Consider the following 26345-nt stretch of genomic DNA (forward strand, 5'->3'; position numbering starts at 1 on the left):
CTGACAGCAATGTGTAACACCACCTCTAGACCTCATCGTCTTTAAAAGTATTAGAAGCTGAAGGAAAAAGTGTGATGTCATTGGGTACTTATTTAAAAGGGAAAAACAATAAAAATACATTTGTGTTGCTCTGTCATCTGCACAATCCATATACACTGTTTCCCCAACTGTAGCCTTCAAACATGCACTAAAATAAATAATTTTTCTAGATAATCCCCAGCAGATATTAACTGGTCTTTCCCCAGTAAGAAGCCTATGTGACGTCAGATTGTGCTGATACGCGAAAATCAAAGTTAATTGTCTGGTAAATTTTTCTCTAGCAAGTGGGGATCATATGTCCTTCTTCCTGCACCTCAGGCACCTTCCTCACCTAAACCACATGGAGCACGTCCAGGAGTGCAATGCCGTTTAAAGCAGTCCCTGCCATGTGCTGCATGTGGAAAATGTCCTGAATTGTCCTCAAATTGTCACAGAGTAAATTTGTGAAAACAGCTTCTGTTGGACTTAAGTAAATGTTTGCACTAGCGTACATGTCCAAATTTCATAGGGCAATAAACTCCAGATTGCACCGATGCATCCGCCAGTGTTTGAGTGATTTCTAAAGCTCTGTATGCATGTATATGTGAATGGATGACTAGAAAAGCAACACATAACATGATGTCTATTTACCAATGCAGCATCCGGGATTTCCTAGCTGGATGTGCTTTCTACTTTCCAAGTTGGAATCCTGGTCCTGCTTTTATTTTGAGTGTCATGTGTTTTTTACGCTAATACCAACTGAGGCACACGGTGCAGCAACTGATCATAAAGACTTTTAGGAGCGCCGATTTCACGGTGCATATATGTTCTTACAGAAGTTGAAGAATCACATAACCTGCAGTTTAGTGACACAAGAAGGAACCTGCTGGGGCCAGCTGATGCTGAGCTTATCAGCAGCTCAGAGTTTTGTATGGGGGGATTTTACACATCAAAGTCCATTTCCTGGTCTTAGCGAGGAATGCATATGTGAAAAAACGTGTAAATCCCTGAGCAAGCGGCATGATAAATCGCCTAAAGTGACTTCACTTTGAGTCGGTGTCTTTGGAAAAGTTTGAGAAATTTGCTCACCAGACTTCTGCAGCCTGCTCTTCATCTCAGCGTGAGACCAGCGAATCAACGCTTCATTAGCTGCTGCTAGCAACACCCCAGAAAAACTCTTATATCATTCATTCAACCTTTATATATGTAGTATGGCCCAGTGATATCAAGTTTACCACCTTTGCATGGGTGCCCTGTGCACAGAGGACTATTAAAACACATGCATTTACTGCAACGAAAGTATACAAATAAAATGGATGAAGGATGAGAACAAGCCAGGTGAGAATGGTTGCTTCATTTAAACCCCTCATTATGGAATCAGGCCAAGTCAATATTAAATTTATAAACCACTACATAAGAAGGTGGCCCTGAACCACTAATACATACATCTAGACTGCAGATGACATCAGCCAAATGGATACGTCACTGGTTGCTGATTGGTCAGGGTAACATATCCACTCCCAAAACACCACGAACACTTTGTCAGGCTGGGGGAACGAATAAAATAGCAGCACGGAATAGGCTCATTATAACAGTGTGTCTATGCAAAGTTTGAGCTGCCATTCAGCTTTGATTGGTGTGTAAGGTCTGTACCCGACATTCATATCGGACTGTTTTACAGCATACCCATCATCATAATTCATATTTATCAACAGCCCCGCTGAAATGTTCAAAGTAAAACAAAGCTCAGGGAAGGGAGGGTGAGAAAGAGACCAGAACCACAGGATGCCATGAGAAAGCTGGCATCACACACAAACAAGCCCGCACACACACGCACACTTTAAAAAAAAAATCCATCTCGTGCCAAAACAGTGAGTCCCTGCTGGAAGCTACTTGGTGCTCTGGGAATTAGAAATCCCACAATTAAACATATGGGCATTAAGATAATTGTCAGTTGTTGTGCTGTCATGTGTGTGTGCATGTACATGTGTGTGTGTGGTAGACAGATGGATAGGATTCAGCAAAGAACACACATACACACACGCACCCATACAGTATTTCCCTGAAATCCACATGAAAAACAAGGAGACACAATTTGGAGCCAAAAAAAGAAGAAACTGTAAATATACATGTCAGACATGGAGATATGAACCTGTACTGAAACACACGAACACACACACTTGTGAAAACAGGGAGTCTGGAAAATTGGAAAAATGGAAAATTAATAATAAAAAAAAACACTGATGGGAATGATGCATGTGAGATTGGAAAGATAGGAGCGATGGGGATCTTCAGTGTATTAGAAGGGTGAGGTTGCCCTCAACAGGGCAAAGACAGAACTACAACATCTCAGGGAAGAAAGGAAGGAAGAGTTCATTACAATTTACAGTGTTTGTTTCATGAAAAGTGAAATGATACCATAAAATTCCTAATATAAACAGACAATAGAAATGAAGTAAGTACTCTAATTAGTAATAAATTAAAGTAATAAAAGTATTTTCCCAAATCTTATCCCATTACCTCGGTGGGTTGTCCATGACCTGGAGGATTTTAAGAGGGTAAATGAAATTCATACATTTGCTTCATATAAATATCCATACTAAAGGATTTTTAAAACTCTTGTTAGAAACTGATAAAAACTCAGCTTAAAATAAAGAAATTAGTGTGTGGACTAGTGCTTACTGACTTTCAAGTGATATGTCGTAATGTTTAGTATTTTTCTTATGGTCAGAAAGTCATGCAAAATAACCAAAGCCATCAGCGAACTGATCTGATTAAAAGGATATTGCCTGTGTAACAAAACCACAGAAATCCATTGTTGTCCAAAAACTATTGAAAACACATCAGTGTTGCAGATGTTGCACTTGGTGACATGTTCCTTATTATAATGAACACACACATGGACTCAACATAAGCCATCCTGCTGCCAAATTCAACAGGGTGTGCTAATCCGCCTTTAGAAGTAGTCCCCAGTAAAAATGCTATATAACCTTGTATGATTAACCTGTTTAAAAACTACAGAGTGGTTTTTTGTTGTCTGTGGGGCTCTTTTCTCCTTTCTCTGTCTCCTCACCCCTCAACTGGTTGAGGTAGATGGCTGATCCTGGTTCAGTAGGAGGTCTCATCATGTTAAGAGACTTCTTCCTTTCCACGGTTGCCAAGTGCTTGCTCATAGGAAAGACGGTCTCTCTTTAATATTATAGTCGTTACCTTTCAATGTGAAGTGGCTGAAGGCAAGTGTTTTTTAAAGTGGCAGTGTATAACTTAAATTTAATTAATTAAAGTGACAGACATATATATCGTTGTTTTTAATCAAGGTCAAACTCCTTTAAATTCAGAAGGCTCATGAGATCAAAACCCTGCTGGTAAAGAAAACCTCCACAGAAATGACAAAAGTTAAGACATTCTACAAAAGAACCTGGAGAACATCAGAGTAGACCAATGCTCAGATTACATCTGGACTTAGAAACTGGAAGATGCTTTGTTTTGCAGTCCTGACTGTAGACAGAATCAGAGCAGCTGTTCGTTGAAACTCTCCCTCACGCCTTTCCTCTCTGTTCTCCAGGTGGGCTCTCACAGAGAAGACGGCAGCAGTGTGGGCGGTTTGCGTGGAGGACATTCGATGGGGGGTCAGGTGCCGGTACCTCAGCTGCCGGTTCAGTCAGCCACCTCGCCGGACCTCAACCAGCCTGACCCGTACCGTGGTGAGACCCTGCACACTCATAGATAAATTACAAAAACGCTGCATCTGCCAGTGTCCCCAGATGAATGTTCCCTGGCTCACACTGAAGCATAAACCTTTTTCTCAACATCAAGTGTTTATATGGAAAAAAAATCGCTTCGATTCAAACGTACGCACAAGAAAGAAAGAAAGTGCTGGTATTCTCGGCTGTGTCTTTCTTTTTACCAGATGTTTCATTTCATAAATAAGAACAATGTCCAGATAAAGAAACAAAGATGCAGCAGTGATGGACAAACAGTACCAACATCTGCCACTGCTTCGTGTAGGCAGAGGAATCTCACATCAAGGGTTTGTTCATGTGCAAGCACAAGAAAGGAGTGTTTCTGGGCCTGTATGATGATAATAAAAAAGTAAGCAAAGACAATGGACAAACATGATTTAAAACAATACAACGATCCAAGAAAGAGTAAAGGCAGCATCTCTCAAGTAGATCATAATTAGTAGGAAGGAGGAGGAGAAGAAATTGTCCAAAAAAGAAGAAGAAGTAAACAAACAGAAGAGAAAAAATAGGAGGTCTGGAAGTTAATCCCAACACAGGACAACCTAAAAAAGTGCAACCAGAAAACATACAGAAAAAGAAACTGGAGATAAACTGGAGGAAGAGAAAACTGGGAAAACCTTACCTGGGTCAGGTTCAGAATTTCATCGCCTGAGCAGGCTAAACAAATACACCGTGTGTGTGATATGAATATGCAGGAGGGAAATGTGTATATGAGTGCGCTGTGTAGCAAATTAGCCCTGTGCTCAATTTTAAAGGCTGAAAATGACTCTGCTGGCAGCAAAGTTCAGCCAGCGCCGACCACAGCCAAGTGTGTAATGAGGTGAGAGGGAGAAAACACACATACACACACTCTGGCAGAAGAAGAAGAAGCTATTACTCCTTACTTCTGCATCCGTTCATAACTCATACACACACACAGGGCTGAGGGTGTGTGGAGGCTGTAAATAAAGGCTATTAAAATGGATTTGGCAGCAAGCGCACAATTATAGTGGCAGACCTGTGGCTTCCTCCTCTGTCTTCTTCTCAACTTCAAAACAATTATTAACTTTAATAGTTATGTTATATACAATATTGATGGTATGTTGCATTCATACTTGTGCAATATTTATGGTATTAGCTCAACAAACTGGGTAATGTTATTTCAGTGTATAACATGTGCTGATACGTGGATTTCTATATTATTAATATAATTTTAATAGTCAGTTCTCCCAAATTAAACACGGCTTTTAAACAAACATAATCCATTTGGTGCATCCACAGTCTGGTCCACTCAACCAAAAGGACACATTTGGAAAATAAGGATTTATGTCAGTCTTTGCAGTTGTGATTCAGAGTTTTAAACATGTCACGCATCACAGCCATTATTTATTTAAGCCATGAGGTTGCACCTATAGGCCTGCAAAATGCGAACAGAACAGTGTAGCCTGGTTCTCTGAAGCTTACATGCAACAGCCTGTGTTCATAATGTTTCATATTCACATTTGCTATATAGTTTTACAGCCAAATAAAGTTTCTATTGTCAATAAACACGAGTATGAAACATTTACTAAAGCACAGCCCATAAAAACTATATATTAACAGTTACAACTTAAGTGCAGAGAAACTTCAAACATGAGCTGCTGCTCTGCATTTCTAAAATCCTGATTAAATTAGGCAGTTTTGTCTAGCAAAAAAACAGCACAAGCATAAGTTACGTACAAATACTGTACTGCAATATCACATATATTTATGTGAAATTACTCATTAGAAAGAATGTTGGAAGTAACCGAATGTTTGTTTCCTGTCACACAATCATTTATATCTATGTCAGCTGCCCTAAGACCACCAGAACACACTGATAATGGTCCTCTCTGTTGCTGTCTAACTGATAATGATAGTAATTTCATTTCAGTTATTTTTTCAAAAATGTGTAACAATAAGTAACAACAGAAATATTTTTTTGACAACATAGAATTGAATTAAACAGGAAAACCACAAATTCATGACCAAAGAGGTGTAGAGTGAAGCCTTAGACTGTTATATCTTCCCTTTTTCCAGAGAATATTCTAAACTAGAACAGTTTTCTAGCTGGATTTTACCAAAACAAAGACCAAAGAAAGTAATAAATGAAGAATTAATAATAACCAATGTTTCAAAAACAGTGATATGAATTGGAGTAGAAGTGGAGAGCGGCACCTTATTGAGAGCTTATGGTGCAGGGCTGGCAACTGTGTTCTATAGAAAGTAGCTTTGATTTGTCCAAAACATTGCTAGATTTGTTGATAAGTACTTAAAAAAAACCACAGTATCAGAAATAATAACTGCAATAATTAAAATAGATAATAGTAGGAGAACACAAAAGAAGTATATACTGGGGTTTGCTACTAAATACTAGGAAATAGCTGTAAGTATATAACAACTTTGGCAAAAAAAACAAACTCTGTTAATGTAGCAGCACATTGTTCAGAATAAGAGCCTGCTGGACAAAGGACACTTTGAGGACCTTTAGTCAGTTTCAGATTTCGTTTGTGCGGTGCATTGTGCTGTAGCACTTTGTTAACACCACACAGCTTTCCAGTGTTAACACACGTCAGACTTAACCTCTGCTCACAGCTTTTGAGAACGCCGAGCGGTAAAGGAAGCTAGAACACGAGGGAAGGATGTGAGTAAGACAAAAGAAACAGCCCTGAGAAGAAGCTTTAATTAACATGGAGGTGCGTCCTCGAATTTCGCGTTTGTCTCCGCCGGCGTCACTTTGTGACTGCGTGTTATCAATCAGCCATTCAGAAGCACAAAGTCACTTTTCACAGTTTAACGTCTATTTCGCTGCAGCTATTTATGCACAAACACACAGTTGATTGTATGTAAAGAGACACACACACAAACACACCAACCAAACACGGGACGTCACTCAAAGCTGCTCACAAAATGCCTCCAGTCAGGCAGACGGGGATTCAAAATGGCCGACAGTTGGCTGGCGTGTGTGTGTGTGTGTGTGTACAGGGTGAGGGGAACACAGTGCTCGAGTGTTTTGTGTTGACTGAGATGCTGGCAGCGTCCCAGTGACGGATCCATACAGACGTCAAATAAAGACTGCACTGTTCAGCTGAGGAGAGAGACAGTCAGAGGGTAGAGAGGCTGTACGACTGCACCACGACTCTCCAGTGGCGCCATCTTGGAGGTTGACTAGAGAATTAATAGGGTTCAACCAGGACTGATGCTGCATTCATGTCGGAAGCCTGTGAAGACGAGGAACACCATCTGAAATGTTAACCTAAATGAGCTGTTTTTAACCCAACAAGTGAAACCAAATATAGACACAAAGTGTCAGTTTCGTTTTTTTAATCAACATATCAGACATTATACCAGGTTCATCAAACTGTTACATATAGTGTGCACTTTCTCATATCTCCACCTCTACTATAATACCCATCCAGCTCTTGTTACAGTGCTCTGCAAAATATCATGTAAATGCTGTATAATGGTTACACGGCATGTAACCATTACACTTCAAATTTACAGCTGATGCTTCTATTTAAAATTAAACATTTTATCACAAAAGCAGCAGATATCAGAACAGTTTTTTACTTTTTACACACGTTTAACGTGATAGTTTTAATCTCCACATGAATGTCAATACTTTTTAAAACTGAAAACAAACCATGAATGTCAAAATCTGGTAAAAGTATTGACTTTAAACAGGACTGTAAGTACATTTAATTTTATAGGTCCCTGTGTTTTCTTGCTTGTAATAGAAACAGCTCGTTTTCAGCAAATATTAGTCCCGTGCTGCGGTGGCACCTGGAGTTTATGTTAACGTTAAGCATGTTAAGAAGATGGCTGGTTATTAAAACAAGCCTTACACTTACTTACACTTAAAAAAGGTGGAAGAATCAACGTCTGTGGGTTTAGATTATTATCCTAAAATGAGCTGTAAATAAATAAATGAATAAAATCTTGTCAAGCAAAGAAATGCTATTCCATGCAAGAGATTACCCCTAAAATTATAATTTCATATATCAAAGTTTACTATTCCCTTCACAAACTGGCACATTCTGGCTCTTTCTGGCAACCAATCATTTATTTATTCTGCCAGCTGTATACCTGTGTACCGGGCTCATATGCGTTTACCTGTTTGCACCATTTAACCCCTCCCATCTTCTCATTTCTTCTCCTGCAGCTCTGTCCGGAGGCCTTCAGGGCCAGAGCACCTCCTCCGTCAGCTCGGAGATCAAGTCTGAGGACGAAGGAGACGAGAACCTCCTGCAGGACTCGAAGTCCCTGGACACCAAGAAAGAGGACCCCGACAGCAAGGAGCTCAAATCTGTTGAGAGGTCAAGATCTAGGTAACCCCGCCAACCTCTTAGGCGTTCGCTTCCATCAAAACCCTCAGCTGGGCTGGGACACGCATTTTCCCAAAACACCTCAGCGCTCGGAGACCTCTCTGGTTCCTGTGTCATTGATAAAGAGCAAGACAAAAATAGAGCATGCTGAAATTATAAACCACAATGTGACCAATATGGGATAAAGCAGAAGTAATAAAATGCTCAAATAGCAGGTTTCAAGGTGGAAAAAACTAGCTAGATACATGAAAAATCAATGTGAAGAATTCTTATTTGTGTTTTATTATATCTTTTTACCTTAAATAATTGACTTCCCCTAAATATTTACTTAATTTAAAGTATTTTTGTCACTTTTTGGAAAAGGACCACAGAGAAGGACTTAAAGCTTTGAGTGTTTTGGGAACCAGCCTCTGGACTTTGATGAAGTGACCAAGTGTGTTGAGAAGCAGCTAAATATTTCAGTAAACAACGAGACTTTGAGTCCGTGTTCACCTGGCATCTCCCTTTTTAACTGAGCGGCTGGTTAAGTTACGGCGCTGTTGAGGGAGGAGCAGAGGTTCCTGGTGGACATGCAGCTCCTGTTTGATCCCGTCAGTCTCTCCATGGTCTTGAGCCTGGTTTTAACTGTTTCTCACACACCAGAGTAGAGCCAGCAGTCAATATTCTCAAAGAAGTGTTGTCTCGCTGTGTCAGGGTCGGGAAATCAACTGCAATGAAAACACTTATGGATATTCTTGCTGTTGGCGAGAAAGCTTAATGTTTTAAAGGTGTGAAACCTACTCATTATGGATGTAAACACTTAAGCAAGCAAAATATGAAGCGATAGAAAGTGTTGTTGTTTTTTCCCGTCCTGGATACAGTGGAGCAGCCTTCAGCCCTCCAAAGATAAACAAGATGTTTATTGTGGTTTCTTTTCACCTGGAGGACAACTCAATCGGAAACATTTGGATCCTAAACCCAGAAATTTGTACATGATGGTGGCGGTCATGTTGATAATTATGAGGTTGATGATACTGAAGGTTTTTGAAGATGAAGATGAGGAACATAATACTTGTTTTTTTTTAACTGATGCTTTTTTACAGGGTTTGGGAACATATTGTCATGTGATCCAGCAGGAAAGCACACATTTGTATAGCTTCTAACTCAAACCATACCATACCATAAAAATATAATTTCTACCAGCAGGGTTGTGCAGTCCGATTATTCGGTGCATCTTTGCAGAGGAATTGCACGGATTGCCTACTTAAAAAAAACGATATATATATCTGATTGTCTTTCTCGACATAAACTAAGCACTCTTTCTTATTATCTTCTTATAAACTCGCTCACTCTCATGTTGTCAGCAGAATGCAGCATGGCACATGATTAACAGCAGTGAGTGACCCAGTGTCCTGAAAGGGTTCAAAGTGACAGAAAGCAGAAGGCAGAGATTTGTGAAAACGCCCTTTAGCCCCAAGTTGAAGTCACCAGCTTTGTATCCAGGCAACCATATGCACAACAAATCACGTGATCACAAGAGTTAAAAAAATCTGTGGTAAAAGTTGTTATTATTTTGACTGTTATTGCACCCCAGAAGATTATCAGACACCCCTACTAACCACACCTCTGTGTCTGTCTCCTCAGCTCATTGAGACTAGCACCTTGTGGATGTTTTCATTATATACCAAACACTCTCAAATTTGACCGTCTGTTTAAGCCACAGATTTTCCCATGTCTACCTGTTGTTGTGCTGTGACACATCAGAGTCACTCCCCGTGTACAGTGTTGCCTGCTTTTTCAGTCCCTGAAGGGAAACTCAAACTTTATTCAGTTTGTATTTAAGATGCGAGTTGTTTCTAGCCTAACAAACCTGACTTATAGATATTTTTCAAAGGTAAGAACGCTTAAACAATCACGAGGATGCTAGGAGACTTGTCAGTCTCATAACCACTGCAGAGATCAAGTAATAAGGCAGTTTTGTTTTACTGTTAACCACCAAATAAACTAGCTTAGCTAGTGACAGCCAGTTAGAAAATATCCAGGCCTGGAATATTCCAGGCTTTGATAATATATACATTGTATGTTATGTATCTAGTTATTCTGGATTGATTTTAGATACATAAAACATCTTGAAGACTAAAAGAGCCTTCATTGTCACTCTGTTGAAGAGGTGCTGTATATACAATGTGTGCTTTAAAACACAAATACCTTCTGATGAGTTACCAAAAGTGATATGGAAGTAGCATGACCAGATGATCCCAGTGCTGAGTGGGAGAGTTAATCAAGTTAGTGCTGCTGTGCAAACAGCAGTCTGTGTGCATGCTGCTGAAGAAAGTCTCTCCCACCAGCACTGCATCAGATTGATTTCTGTTATTACTGTGATGCAGTGAGCCACTATTATTAGCTTTTTATGTTTTTATGTCTTTTTATGTCTAAGCATTTCACTGCATATCGTACTGTGTATGACTGTGTACGACTGTGTACGTGACAAATAAAATTTGAATTTGATTTACCTAGTGGATTTAAGAGGGCAAGCAAAGTAAACAGAGTTCCATGTCAGCAATTTTTTTTCTGTTTTTTCCATGTTAGTCTTCTTTATTTCAAGAATTATCTTCAGACTGCTTCTTGATGTGACCCCACATCAAGCAGAGAATATGTGACAAAGTAAATAAAAAACAGAGTAGCCCTTGAAACTGCCAGAATGCAGCCCAGCATGGTGTCTGTTCCCAAACCCTGCTGTTGTTGTAACCTTGCTTCTGCAAACCTGCAGCACTGTAGGTTTGTATTAAAACGAGACAGGTATGCAAACACCACCTTCATCTTCAAATCCTCCTTCTCGCTCTCCTCTTCTCCCACCTTCATCCCCTGCTTCTTCTTCCATTTCTCGTCCTTGTCTTCATCGTTGGTCTCTGTAGCAACAATGACGATGAGGACCTGACTCCAGAGCAGAAGATGGAGAGAGAGAGGGAGCGAAGGATGGCCAACAACGCACGGGAGCGTCTTCGTGTCCGCGACATCAACGAGGCGTTCAAGGAGCTGGGCAGGATGGTCCAGCTGCACCTGAAGAGCGACAAACCTCAGACAAAGTTGCTGATCCTGCACCAGGCCGTGGCTGTCATCCTCAGTCTGGAACAACAAGTCCGAGGTTGGTTTCAAGTGAAGCACTGCATTACAGCACGTACATTTGCCTTGTATGTATTTTAGGAAATAGAGTGGTAATAAAATATGGATATAACTTCCAGGTCTGAAAAGTGAAGCCAATGAGGAAGTCATTTAAACCTGTGTTAAAGTGTATTAGAAAACCTGCCTTCAGCTCGCTTGCTCTGTGATCTCAGTAATGACTTTCCTGATGAGTTTATGGTCTCATTGACTGTAATTTAATTTGTATAAAGCAGATAAGAAGTTTTCATTTATTCCTGTCACACAACCTGAAAATAAACAAATAAAACTGTCAGTGACCTTGAACCCTCTTCTTAAAAGATATAACTGCTTTCATATATATGTCTTATTCACAACAAATAGCATGAAAAACTACTAACTAACTAGAGGCCTTTTTGGAAAGAAACAACTGAAAACATGCTTGAAAATGCCTGTGTCTGAGAGAACTGTGTTACTTCTTGGTTTAAAAAAAAAAGGCAAAAGAAATATGTTTTAAGCAGTTTACCATGATTGAATTAGGCTTCAACCATATCCCAGTTACAAATATAAGGTTTCTAAAAGAAAATCCCTGAGATATCCAGATGTTTCCGTCAGATAAAAGCACGATTTGATTCTGACTTTAAACCTTGCAGGTTTAGGTGATAACACATATAAATGTAGTGTCCCAGGGTCTCCAGGAGAGGGCAGTAGTAGCACCTGTTGATTGTGTTCTTCTAGACCATAGTTTTGGGTTCTTGCCATCAGTCTGTGGGGATCGATGAATCCAGCTGAAGGAGAAACCTCACTGAGTAACGGACATAAGAGAAAACACCTGAAAACCATTCTCTGTCTCCTTCTGTCCAGAGCGAAACCTGAACCCAAAGGCAGCCTGTCTGAAGCGCCGCGAGGAGGAGAAGGTCACCGTGACATCAGACGGGACTCCCCTCTCACTGGCCGCAGCGCACCACTCCGCCGCCGCCATGGGTGATGGGCCGAACCCCATGGGACAAATGTAAAACGCAGCAACATCTCCTCCCCCCTGAATGGTCAGAAGATTTCACTTATAAACTAATCTGCTGTTGTACCTTTAACTCAAACCAGAGAATCAGTCATTCAAAAAAACAGTGCAAAAATATAATTGAAAGAATCTCATCACAAATCACAAGCAGAAAAAACATGCATGCAGCGACGATAAAGTAGTGTGAAGGCAATTTTTGTGTTTTGGCTTTTAGTTAATAAATTGGAAGTTTCTGTTTTTAGGTCTCCACGCATGGCAAGTTATAATTTGTTCATCACATGCCTGCCATTCCTTCATGTGCTGTCTGTGTACTTTTTAACTATTTCAAGCATTACAATACAACATGAGAAATCTCTTTGTCCTCACACCACAACTAGAAATATAACATTAGTTTTAATGGGATCTGCTGGTTTCCCAGAATAAAAGCTGTAAAATCTAATATGTCCACACTGAATCATCGATTTAATCACTCGATTTTATGAGCTTGAATTTAAAAACAAAACAATGAGCCTGAGATTGAAATAAATTGGTTCCTGAACTGCACTCACATATTTTTTTATATTTTGGTTTTTATATTATTAATTTTCAGATGGCAAAAAGCAGAATTGTTGTTTAAAAGGTTACAACTTACACAGACAGCATGTGAATCAAATCTCCCATTATTTGACTGAATTTGAAGAACACAGCATATTTAGGCTGACTAAAAACAGAAGCCAAGCACATGAGAGAGTTTCTGTCTGGTCTGGGTACACATTAACAACAGATTGGCAGTAAGTGCGATTTTTAATGTGTGATTGTGTGTTTGTCACTGTTTTTGAATTGGACTTGTGTCGTACAGTCACATTGCTTTTGTGTTTGCATGTTTTAATGTGTAAGTGAGCTTCTTTACTGAAGTTCTGTAGCCTTGAAGTAGTAAAGGTGTTTGATGAGGAGGAGGCGTCACCTAAGACAAAACCACAGTTTCTCTACAAAGAATTTGCAGTGAAGGAAATAAAATAACACCTTCACTGAATTATTTATACACTTCACCTTCTTAGCACAATCATGACTCTGGTAACTTTAAGTGGGATGAACCAGATGCACCAAAACATTTATGTGTATTATTGTCAGTGTATAGTATCTATCATTGAATATAGTAGGCTAAGAATACTTGCATGAATATATTAAACTCTGACTTCCTCCTTGTTTTACATTTCTGATCATTAACTATGAGTTGAGCTCCTTTGGCCTCTGTTTATTCCCAGTAAACTTTCCAATAAACTATGTAAAGAAAATGTATAATAACGTATTTATGAACTGGAAACTTGTTTCTATTAATTAAACTCTGACATCCAGAAGTCAGTGAATGAATTCTATAAAAATTCCCCTCTTTGAGGGACATCTGTAAGTTTTCAAACATTTGTTGCTGCTCAGCAATAACTAAGAGCCTTGGACATTGGACTTGCTATTGTCATTCAGATTCAGATAGGCTCAGGGAAAAATGCACAAAAGCTATCTGGCAAAAAGCTTTTCCCACAGAATCAAATACTGCTGTTCTCTCCAATATTGCTACCACTGCAAGATTATGCACATTGTTTCCATTAGCACCTGTGCCTTGAAGCGGCAGTTGCCTTTAAAAGAGTGATCTGAGAGGTCTGCAGTAGGAGGTTTGATAGGAGGTGGATAAATTTCTCAGTCAGGAGGATAAAGTTCACATTTTATGCACATTCATTTCCGTTTGAACTGCTTTTTACTTTCGCTTACTTCTTAGTAGATACCAAAATTACCTGGTTAGGTTAATAAAAATTCAACTTTGAGAGCATTAACCCTTCGCACTGAAAGACTGCACTTTGCCATTGGGCTTAATGCCACGTGGCTATCGTGGCTCAAGAGTTGGCAGTTCGTCTTTTAATGAAGGTTGCCGGTTTGAGCCCTGGCTCGGACAGTCTCAGTCGTTGTGTCCTTGGGCAAGACACTTCACACGTTGCCTACTGGTGGTGGTCAGAGGGCCCGGTGGCGCCAGTGTCCGGCAGCCTTGCCTCTGTCAGAAGTGCCCCGGGGCAGCTGTGGCTACAATGTAGCTTGGCATCACCAGTGTGTGAATGTGTGGAGGACTGAATGTAGTGTAAAGCGCTTTGGGGTCCTTAGGGATTAAGTTAAGCGCTATACAAATACAAGTCATTTACCATTTAATAACACACAGTATGTGTTGGAAGTCATCCCAGTCTCACTAGTACCATCAGTTTGTTGAATCACGGTACTTGCACCTGATTCATAGCTTTAAGGTTGCAGCAGCTTTGACAAAACTGCAATATTTGACATCCTGGGAATAAAAATTTCTAGGTGGTTCAGAATGAATCATATTAGTCATAATCATCAAAATATGTACTTTTACTAAAAGTAGTATTCTCTGGTCTTTCCGATATCAGTATCGGCTTATTTGTCTGTTTTTTCCTTCATTGTCTCTCCAGGTCCAAGGTGCCAGAGTTCATCAAGATGATGAGTGACCACTTCCTCTGAAGGCATTTCCATGACAACCTGGCAATCAATCAAAACTGTTGTTGCTTCAGCCTGACCAATCAGTTTCTCTGGAACCCTAACCTGACCAATCAGATCAGCCTTTTTCTCTCCTCTCGTCTGTCGTCTCTGACCCTCCTCTTTGTCATCGTCTCCTTCTTCTATCAAGAACACAAACTGCAGAGTCACGTTAGTTGCTTTCGTCACTTTGCATCTCCAGCTGAAGTGAACTGAATGCTTCTTTGCGGAGACCTAAAAAATGCCGCTGTGACATGGCTGCTATGAAGCGGCAGCTTTTGACACAAAGTGACAGCAATGGACAAGTCTTTGGAATCACACCATCGAAGAAACTTCTTCTTGTGCTACATGTTTTATCAGCATTCCCAGTTTTAAAGAACAAAAGGGTTCTATATAAATATATATAGTATATATATATATATAATTATATATATATATATATATATGAGAAAAGGAAAAAATAATAAAAAATTTATACTGCACGCGGGCAGTGAGGAGGGAAGGGGTTGGGGAGGGATGTTCAGAATGACACAAAACATATCACAAAGTGTTTAAAGAGATTTTTTGTAACAAAAGCAACATTGCGCAGCTGTTGTTGAATGCAGCTCCAGCGCATCTCTGACTGAATGGCAATCTAACGCCACACTGTGGATGAAGCTGTGCCTGATCTCCTCTTGGATGCAAACCAGTCAGATAGATACACACGGAGAAACAAAGGAAACAAAACTAAGAAATGAACACAGGCTGCATACTCAGACACAAACAGTAAGCAAATTTCCAACTATAAATCAAAATGAAGAAAACATTAGGGCACCAAATGTGTTGCAATCATGCAGCTTTTCAGAGGTGCTTGAATTGCTGACTGATTTGAATGAAAACTTTTGCCAATGCTTGACTATCAGAGGCATCTAGAAAGAAGCAGGGCCAACAAGAAGTTACGACTTCTTCCCTTTCTAATGCATTCCCTTACAAAGTGCAAACATTTGCATTGTCAGTGTAAAAGAACCTGAACATTAGTGCTCCTTGCTGGTGCACACATTGAGTTTTTGGAGACTGTAAACTCGTGTAAAGTTATTGTGTGAACACAAATCCAAAAGCCAGGATATTTATACCCAAATGACCCGTGTGTATCTACTGGGAGGAAGAGAGTTCTTAAGGGAATCAATCACTGAATCAGTCAATCAGCGAGTGACTCCAGAGGGACTGGGGAATATTGACGAATTACAATGGATAGACAGAAAAGCAAAATGATGCAGAAATAGGAAAACTGTACTGTTAAATGTGGCAGGAAGGAAAGGCTTTCATGGCATCCTCGTTTTAGATTGTTGTTGTGGGTTCAATTTACAGAAAGAGCTGTAGAGCAAACATTCTGAATCAGTCTTTTGTCAGCTATCCAATGACAAAGTTTGAGAGTGGAATCCAGACTGTTACTGAAATCTAAGGATTGCTGAACAGATGGTTGAGGGGACGGACAGATGACAGGAAAGATTTTTCAATTGACGAAGTGGTTTAGAGCTGGCCTGATCACTGGAGTGAATTCTATTCCATGATTAGCACATTCCCTGAAGGCCTGAACTCTGAGAGTTGGTATGAAGGGGATTAAAAGCTAGAGGGAGAGAAAAGGAAAAGCAGAGAATCCACTGGTTTCAATGACTAATGACGCTGCAGGGGAAGTAAGGGAACAGTCATCAGGGCAAGGGGTGTATAATTCTTTTCAAGGGTGCAAGCAGCAGTTGTGAAACCATTCCCGTGTTTGAGTCATTTGATTCCCTCATTTCCTGATTGATCTTAGCCCTAAATATCTAACCCAGCCTCCAAATTCAGAGAGCTTGAGTAGGGGGGACTTTCCAATTGACACTTGCTGGCTGGGAACAACTCTGTGGCCTTGTGTGCATTTTGACCTTTCGTCCATAGGCAAAAGTAGTTTTCACAACTTACCTTTTCCTATAAGGATAAAGACGTTAAGAAACTATTTGCAGTGCTGATGTGGCGGATAGGGAAAGCAGAGGTTTTGTGGCTTGTGACGTTAGTGCTTCCAATTGGTGTTTAGGGGTAGCCTGTTGGTTTGGCATGCATTTGACAGTGCTTCAGTTGTGGATGCTATCTTTTAAACAGTGTGGATGGGGTTGGGGGAGGGAGGAGGGGATGACAATGAAAAATTGAGCTGTTTTGCCAGACTTGGTGTTACATTGATGACTGCCAGCATTTTGAATAGCTTTTAGATTAGATCAGGAGGCCTGTTTGAAACAATGACCACCCAGATTCCCTGACTGGACCGGGGAAAACTGCACACCGAAGTAGCAGTTTTAGCACCTGGTCATGTTCCAACACAACAACTCTGTCACAGCACAGTTGGTGCTTCTGCACCAGAGAAACAAATATGGGCCGACTCTGGCTTATATCTGCAACTACCAGAATGAGGAAGGTTTCAGGTTTTACCGGTTTTGTCTTTAGCATTAGCTACAATTAGCTGCACTTAACAGCTATGAACCTGTTAAGTGCAGCTAATTGCTGCTAATTCCAGTTTGAAAGTCCAACCAATAATATGTTACTTTACTCTGTACTCAAAGTGTGTTCAGTTCTATGCCATGTTTCTTGATTTGATAGTCGTAGATGAGAAAAGGAACAGGAACAGGAAAAATCCTGATGTCGAAGGTTATGACCACCTAAGTGAGAATTGGAATTAGTAGATAAATCAAAGCTACTGAGAATATCTGCAAGAATTGTGGTGTAAGTCTGGAAGTCCCCCTTCACACCAGTTTGAACCACGGTTTGAACCCCTCTAAGTCCAGGCCTATGTTTAATCCCCAGTCCCAGTGCTCTGCTGACCCTAGCCTTATGAGCCCTGAACTAGAGTCTATAGCCCCTCTTCCCAGCCTCTTGCCCCACTTAAGCGGTCCCACAGATGCAATTTGAACATTCACACTTCTACCAATGTGCCTTTTTAGAGTTCATATCATTCGAGTTGCCAGAGGAGGACATTTACCTGGTCTTTTAATAGGATGCAAGCTTAGGGAAACCTGTTCTTAGTCGTTAGGTTCTATGCAGTCAGGTTTTTTACCAGACCTGGGAATTTAAAAAAAGCTAAAAAGGAAAAAAAAAAGTATTTTTTTGGATAAAAAAAAAAAAACCTAAACTGTATTTAATGTACTGTACGCTTATATGTAAGTAGACAGCGTGTTCTGGCTTCAAGCCAATGGGACAGATGCTTGATTTAGCAAGACTACCCCCCATCCCAGTCCTCCCCATCCCCCAAAGTCCTCTATAACTCCAGCCCCACTTTCCTGTTCCGAGCCCCAACCCTGTTTCCATGGTGAACAACGCGTCTCTTCTTGTATTATAGCTTATCAGCTTTTTATCAATATTTGATCGGCTTGTCCATGAGCCAATGTAGTCTTCAGTACAAAGTGTGTGGTTGTATGTTGTTAAACTAATTTTCTTTTTTGTTCCCCCTCCCTCTCTCTTTCTCTCTCTTGCTCTCTTTTATAAGAAGAATCTTTTCTCTTATTACTTTTTTTTGTCTGTTCTGGTTTACATGTCTATTACAGAAAATGTAAAAAACAACAAAAAAAAGACAAACACAAAAAAACACAATTCGCTATCTGGCAGCATTGTTAACTGTCGGTGGTCATTTTGACGTGGTTAAAATTCTACCCAATCAACAGGAAGGCACGGAAACTGGAAAAGAATCTATTTGAATAAATCAATCTATATATAAATGTACAAAAAATATATACAATATATAACGAGGGTGCCGTTTTCTGTTATTTTTTTAATTTTCCGTTGCAAAGGGAGTGTTTGCTTGGCAAGGAGTTCTTTTCTCAAAGACTGAACTGGCGGAAGTTGGCGAGGCCCCTCAGTGTTATAAATTTTCAACTGACTTCGTTGTATTCTCCGTTGTTGCCACCCTCTGACTAGTACGGCACCCTGCGCAGGACAAAATGGGACCGGAGTTCCATCAGCTCCATTCACTGCTATCTATCCAAGGCAACAACAACACACAGACATTTGTAAATTGTATGCAACAAAATGGCAAACTTTACCATTATTTTGAAATTGTGTATGTAAAAGTTATATTTTTACATGTAGACTGTTGTTATTTTGTGTTTTAGAAATATGTTGTATTGGTTTTTTTCTTTTGTTAAAAGATGAAAAAGTAAAATTCAGTGTGTGTTGAAAAAATGTGTCACATTGAAAATGTAGTGAGGTCAAAAGTTCAGAAATCAGTTTTTTTTATTATTTTTCAATATTATGTTTATATCTGTGGGGGGCATTTTTGAGGGTTAGAGGGAGGAATCAGAAATCATGAAAGGGATATGACATTAATTCTCCATGCCTCATGACATTACATTTTTAATTGTATTTTTTCGCAGAGATGTGTGTAAATAGCCATCAGCCATCATTTTCTGTGGGGTGAAGATTTGCCAGTGAGACACGATGATCATGATGATGAACTTGTTTTGACTTTTCAGTGCGGTCGTATTCGTCCGGTTACAGTAGCCAGGTGCCAAGTTTTTGTTTCGATCAGTGGTGCTCTGTACTGTTTGTGGTTTTGGTTGGCAACAAGTGTAACTCAAACTGTCGTCTCCGCTTGCACCAAGCATCACTTGTATTAGAGCCAACGTTAGTCATTTATTTTGCGCGATTTAAGGAATTTTTTAAAAATTTCTTAAAAAATAAAAATTCTAATTTTTGCAATAACAAAAGAATTGAAAATCTGAAACAAGCGATGATGAAATCTTGACTGAGGTACCCAAAGAGTGTTTACAAATGCACTGATTTTGTCGCCAGGTTGCGAGCCAGCTCTGACTGCTGTGCATTTATTTTCCTTATGATGGCATATAAATGTGGATGGAAAAAAAAAGATCCTCAACACCTGATTCAAGATTAACGGGAACATTTTGTTTAGAGATTGGAGCTTTGCTAAAGCTCCGGTTACACGGGGCCAAAGACTGGCTGGCAATTTCCTGGCAACCACAGATCACTAAGAAAAAATGTGTATTCCCCAACCAGTTGAGAGTGGTTGCTCAAGAGTTCTTGCATTTGCTAGGGAAAACTGGTTGCAAAGAGCTTTATGGTGTTGCACTGAAAACCTTGTAGTTGCGTTGGTTGCTAGCAGATTACAGTGGTAGTTGTAGTTTACATGATCCACGATGTGGACTCACCAGCTACTTGCCCAATGGTAGTAAAACTGTGGAAAGTGCAATGCAAACAACAGCTATGTGAATTTATAGTCAAAGTTGAGCATTTTGGAAACATAATGTTGGCTGCAGAGGTTAAGCATAACTTTTGCAAGTTTCACTATGATTTGTTCACATCATCCATGCAAATTGCAGACAACCATGACAATCTATTCAGGTCAGTTTAATTTTATTTATATTGCACTAAATCACAACAACAGTTGAGTCAAGGCACTGTGGCGACTGAAGCAATCATAAGGAGTTTTTTTTGTACAGCGCCCTCTTTGCGATCAATTGTAATTAACAGCTGTCAGCAACCACTTTGCTTATTGACCAGAGGTTGCCAGGTTGCCAACCGGACTTTGAGGCCAGTGTGACTGAGGCCTAATATAAAGAAGCAGGTCATCAGCAAATAATTGTATCAGCTATTTCCCCAAAAAGAACTCAGATGATGTGCAAGGCAGTTTCAGTCATTTGTTTCTAGTGTTTGCCATTGAAATTGAGCTTTTTGTCAGCAGGAAAAGCTACTCAGATTTGGACCTAGGTTAAACACAAGGATTGAATCTGTCAGTGCAAGTGCTACATGTATTTTTTAAGTAATGTTATTTTTGCGATGCTTCATTTCATATTTTCTCTTTGTTGTATAATCAAGTCATCTCCAGAATTACAGTACCTTCATTTTTTGTTACCCCTGGTGTTCTTATTAGCCAAAATGTTAACATTTTTGTTTCTTTTTCCTCCTTGTTGTACATACACACCTCATTTCTTTTTCAGTGACTGTGCCATGAGCTTTGTAATCTGTTACTCTGTACCAGTTTTACTGCAATAATGAGTTGAATTCAAAATGGCCACTCCTGTCCTTTGTTTTTCCAGGAAACTTTTTTCTATTTTCTCACAACTCTAAGGCTAAGCGAGCATTTGGGTATATTCCACAGATGAGCACTTGCCAAGATCAGTAGCACAATAACTTTGGTATATTTATATCATAGAAAAAAGCAGTTTCAAAAGAATTTTAAAAAAATATACTCAACATTTTTCCAGACAACTTCCTGCATAACTTATCATAAATGAAAATAGCAAATGAACAATCAGTTTTTCCACTGCCAGAAAGAGTACGTTTATAATTCCTCACAATATTTATGATAATTTCTTTATGCTGTCTTATCAGTTTCATATACATAAATCAGTGCAGTTGTCTTACTAAAACCACACTAGTATTTTAGCTGGTTGTGTTGTGCTGATGAAGGCACATAAAGGTTATTTCACATTTCAATAGGGCCTATATGAAGAAAAAGAGCGCACAGCCAAGAGATTTTCTAATTTCTGAGACAATCTGAAGTAAATCTGTTTCAGACAGCGATAGTTTAGTGTTCAGTGCTATGAGAAGAAAATCAAAAGATTTCTGTCAATTCCAGATTATTTGCTCATAGTTGAAATCACTGATGTTAAGTGCCAACTAACCATTCCTAGCACACATTTTCACACATATCCAGTAAGAAGATGGTTATCGGTTTTATCCTTGTGCATCCAAAGTGTTACCAGGTGTATGATAGTTATTGTATTTGTACAATAAGTTAGCTCTTTGTACAATGTACAATCAATAATTCTAAAAACCCCTAAATGTATGATCATTTTGATGTCATAGTGTCATCATCTTTTTTTCCATAAGAGTAAAATGTTGCAGAACTAATTTGGAAACAGTCTGATTATTTATCTCCAGCAGTCATCACTCAAAGCTTTTTCGTATGTCACAAGTTACTTTTGTTGAACACAGCTGTCCTCAAGTTGTATTCGATAAGGTTTATGGTACAAAATGACCTATTTGCTTATGTGCCAGGATGCTGAGTGTGTCCTGCAACCTAAAAAAAGCAATCCAGTGCATTTGTTACCGTGAATAATGAACTACAGCTTTAAACATCTTTTAATTCATAGACACTCAAATTACATTTTGGGGGTTTTAATGTATGGAAGTTACCCTCTGAAATAAAGTAACTGTGTAGTGTTAAAATTATTCATACCTACGGAGTTTTGGCTACAGAAAAACCTTTTAACCTAGCTTAGCATAAAGAATAGAGTAGCACCATCAAAACTTACACCTTCTACCATTTTAAAGTTAGCTAGCTATCTGGTTACAATTACAGCTGAGTCAGCCAGTGTTTGCTGATAGCAGTCATGACCTTGCTGAAACCTGATGACCTCACTAAACGGACAGGACTTTTGACAAGCTGGATACAGGCAGTAGCTGCAGGTCAACAAACAGCTCTTAATGCTAACTACTGCGGAAACCACAATGTCCTAATTTAACATTCCTATTGCTACACCTGCCTAATAAACACAACACAACCCAATGCTGAAGACATAATGAACATTATATCTGGGTGTCAGATAGTGCCATATATTTACCACCAGGCATGTGGAGAAATGTTTATTTGGGTGAAATATGCATTTAGAAAGAGCTTGGAGTGAACTCAGACCACACTTATATTTGCAATTCTCCACCAAGCACATCTGTAACCAGAAGGTCGCCGGTTCGATCCCCGGGCTCTCTGTCCTGGTTGTTGTGTCCTTGGGCAAGACACTTTACCCTACCGCCTACTGGTGTTGGCCAGAGGGGCCGATGGCGCGATATGGCAGCCTCGCTTCTGTCAGTCTGCCCCAGGGCAGCTGTAGCTACAACTGTAGCTGCCTCCACCAGTGTGTGAATGAATAGTGGCATTGTAAAGCGCTTTGGGTGCCTTGGAAAGCGCTATATAAATCCAAGCCATTATTATTATTACAACCAACATCTTTCAAAAGGTGAACCCTTATTTCAAACTTTTCTATAAACATTATCTGTTTACAGGTTGTGTCTCTACCACTCGGTGAGCAGTTGCCAAGTGTGTACAGGCTAGTCAGCCTTTTCAAAGCAAACTAAAGGTGACCGTGGCAATCTGCTAGTGACCAAAGCAACCACAAGTGAGCCTGTCAGCAACCACTGGCCAACAAATTTCCCCTTTCAAGCTGAGGTTCCGATGCAGTCACGGTCTTGTATTTCGGCCTGGGTGAAATCTAAGGAATAATTTAAGGGTCTGAAACCAAGATATACTTTTTGGACCCAAAACACAGATTTAATGTATCATGGAACATATATTATAAATATCATGGAACTGTTTATGTGACACACAGTATGCTTTGCTTTGTAGTTTTCAGCAGTACAAACAAGCACATACAATGTTTCACATTCACCTTCTCACTCAGTAGATCATGTTTTTCAGTATTACAATAAGTAAAGTAAACTTACAAGTAAACGTATGTTTTTTCTTGCTGTACTTCAGTGACGAGGCAGAGAAGATAAACTAAATTCATAAAGCATAATTGCCCTTTTGCCAGTGCTTGGGCTTTTTTCACAGCATCTTTTCTCTTTTTCTCTCAAGCAGATGAAGCACATCCTGTAATAGAGGTAAACTTTAAGCTAAATTATTTATAAATTGGAATATATTTCTGGAGGGGCAAATCTTTTATACCTAAAAAAGTGAAAAGTAAATGTTCTCAAGCCAATTATTGAAAAAGTTTACATCATCCATTCAAGTGTAAGGAAGGTTTTACTGAAATAGGTTTCTTTTTTTTGAACATTTGACGTTAGTGACAACGGTGAGATATCGCCTTTCACAGCAAGAAACAAAAATTTAAAAAACATAAAAACACAGCAGTCACGTTCCTTCCTGCAAGACAAAGAAATGCAAGAGGTAAGAGTCTGTCTTTGATTGCACTTTCTGGTGTTTCCTTCATCTTTTCTTGTCTGCTTATTTGCTCTTGATGTTGTTACACTTGCTGTGCATGTTGTTGTTATTCCAGATCAGTGGAAATATTGGGGAATAGGTTTTGATGTCTGTGCTGAGGGTTTTATTCTCCTTCATGCAAGCCTGACAGTCCTGCCTGCTGGTTCTCATCTTATAATGATTCAATGAGGCTCATGTTCACGACCGTTCTGTAGCAATAAATGTGCAATTTTGATAACACGGTGCTTTCAAAGCTTTGCTTTTTTTCTTCATAGTTTGGAAGCCGTATGACATGCAGCTGATAGCTCCTATATGTTAAACAAGCCATCGTACATTTGTACATACAAATATACTACTTTGCTTCTCTTCCACAGTTACCTGTAGTCTAGTATACTAGTATACTGATATACAATGACAAACACTAGTTTCATATCAGTCACCCGTTCCTTCTATAGATATTTTGCTACTATGATAGCATTATTGTCACTATGACAGTATCTTTCCTTTTGATGAACATTTTAATGTGATTTTATATTTGTTGATTGCACAACATAAACTTAAATGAGCAAATCACTACAAATTATAATAAAATACTAGCACATAGAGTTCCCAGTGCTAATCTGTTATTTAAAGCTTATTTACTGTAATGAACAATTATGATTTGTTAATGTAAATCATAAAATATGATCCTGTAAAGAATAAAGCTTCTCCAGCCACTGTTTTCTTTCATGTGCAGCAAAGAGAAAAATAGAAAAATGCAGTAAAACAAAATGTTAAATTCTGCACTGTAATCCATAGTTACTGGAGAGAGGGTTGACACTGTTACTAACCAAAATACAGCTACAGCAGTCAGAGTTTAAAAGCCAAATAACTACAATAACCATCACAGCATAACTAAATTAACACAATGCTGTTAAAGACTTAAATTAATCATGTGTTACATTAAAGGTTGAGAAGGACTTTTGTTCATTTGGTTTGCACTTTTCCCCACCCAGGGCGTCACACTACCCGGGAGGAGGCCCTGTCTCAATGGCTAAAGACAAAAGTCTTTATGCACACTTGATACCACAGATTACATAAACGACATGACTGGCTGCATTGCTGCATGATGAACTGTGGTGTCTATACTGGCTATTTTTAGCCTGTTACTCAGTAAATTTTCCAGTCTAGAGATGAAAAACAGGGTTTGCACATGTACACACTGCTGCTCCTGAAACACATAAAATGCATTCCTCGTGTTCACTTTCACTCTTTTGGAATTTCTCTTTAATTCATTGTGTATGTGAAGACCCCACTTGACACTAACGCTTTAAGTTTCCAGCTTGTTTAAAAAGGCCTGGAGAGGTTCTCCATCACGTCAGTTTTAGAGGAGCCAGTTGCAAAGGTGCAGGGATTTCCTCCTGAGCTGATGATACTGATGATGCCTCAGCAATAACCTGCACTTTCAGCACCAGTCAGTGTGACGCTTTTGTTTTGACTCACTGAGGCGGTTTCATCTATTTGTGCCTACAAGCAACAGGTACTGACGTCAGTTTACCCGATGCTGCAGGGAAAGTTGTTTTGATATTAGTCAATATCCAATAAAAAAGTTTCATCAAGGAGAAGATCAGGAACAAAATGAAACATGACCAAAATTACACTAGTGGAATGTCTTTCATAACCAGCAGCATCTAGAGATGCAAAATGGCTCAAAACGTCTATTTTCTCAGTAAATCCACATATTTTGGTTAAATGATGTCTTCAGTGTTCCTCTATATGTGAAGGTTTTCATCTAAAGGTCAGAGCATATCTTTTTTTCTCCCAAATGTCTAGGAACTTCACCACGTTTAACATGTGCTCTGTGATTTGAAAATCATTACATTATGTCTTTATTTATATTTAACACAGTATCCCAACTATTATAGAATTATTTTTTTCTATAATTTTTCTATAGGAACACCCTCAGGTATTTATGGTTGCCTAAATGCTCTTGTTAGACTTTTCTCAACAGAAACAATAAGAAAGGGGGGGGGCATCTTAGTTGTCACTGGGTTTTGTGACCTCATACTTTACAGCATTCCCTGTGGAGGTGCAGCTATAGATTAGTCATTCAGGAATTGCCAAGAGTGACCTTTAGAATAGACTGTATTGATGTTGGAACTTGTTGCAACAGTAGGCTTGAGTACAAGGAAGGATTCACAGTTAAGATTACAGGAAATGCTGACTGATGAAGAGAAAGTCTGATTCCTACTTTGTATCTTACATGCCTATTGATTATTAAAAATGTAGAGTTGATAAATACCCTTGTTACTACGAATACTGGCTGTGAGTACACAAACAGATGGGGATCTGTGTAATACCACAAATGAAAGTACTGCTGTATCTCTTTGATTTTCACAAAGACATTGAGTCAGAATATAAATTTTCAGTGGAAAACACAGTCAGCAGAAACTCAGAGCAAATCATTTTCATGACCCTCGTCATTTACAATCACACTTACAACTTATTTTTGAAAAATAACAGTTTTGTTCTTCCATTGCACATAAGCCGTATTTTATCTCAGTCCTGAGTAATCTGTTTTCAAGTGACCTACCTAGTTAACAAAAAAGTAAAAAAAACTCAAAATCCCTCCACAGAGATGGTTGTTTATTGCAAACTGTGATATCTATACAAATCAATAAATACAGTGCTTTGAA

At 39.2% G+C, this 26345-nt stretch overlaps 1 protein-coding gene across 7 annotated transcripts in view; it reads left to right on the top strand.

Moving 5' to 3' along the window:
- The window catches only part of tcf4 (transcription factor 4), a 256145-nt gene extending 234543 nt beyond the window's left edge, over window positions 1-21602 (top strand). For 3 of the 7 annotated variants that reach the window (XM_086300091.1, XM_086300092.1, XM_086300097.1), the window contains 5 exons: window positions 3584-3722; window positions 7921-8086; window positions 10978-11207; window positions 12065-12212; window positions 14669-21602. In XM_086300091.1, the coding sequence (XP_086156217.1) occupies window positions 3584-3722; window positions 7921-8086; window positions 10978-11207; window positions 12065-12212; window positions 14669-14717 (732 nt within the window). In that variant the 3' untranslated portion in view covers window positions 14718-21602. Of the gene's footprint in view, window positions 1-3583; window positions 3723-7920; window positions 8087-10977; window positions 11208-12064; window positions 12247-14668 lie in introns of all 7 variants that reach the window. The other 4 variants (XM_086300095.1, XM_086300096.1, XM_086300093.1 and 1 more) reach the window with 3 other exon arrangements.
- The last annotated feature ends 4743 nt before the right edge of the window (window positions 21603-26345 follow it).

The sequence above is a fragment of the Aulonocara sp. 'chitande type north' Nkhata Bay genome, linkage group LG7 (assembly GCF_057382095.1).
Source record: "Aulonocara sp. 'chitande type north' Nkhata Bay isolate Kocher_YH1m ecotype deep benthic linkage group LG7, A_spYH_male_GT1.1, whole genome shotgun sequence".
Taxonomy (NCBI): domain Eukaryota; kingdom Metazoa; phylum Chordata; class Actinopteri; order Cichliformes; family Cichlidae; genus Aulonocara; species Aulonocara sp. 'chitande type north' Nkhata Bay.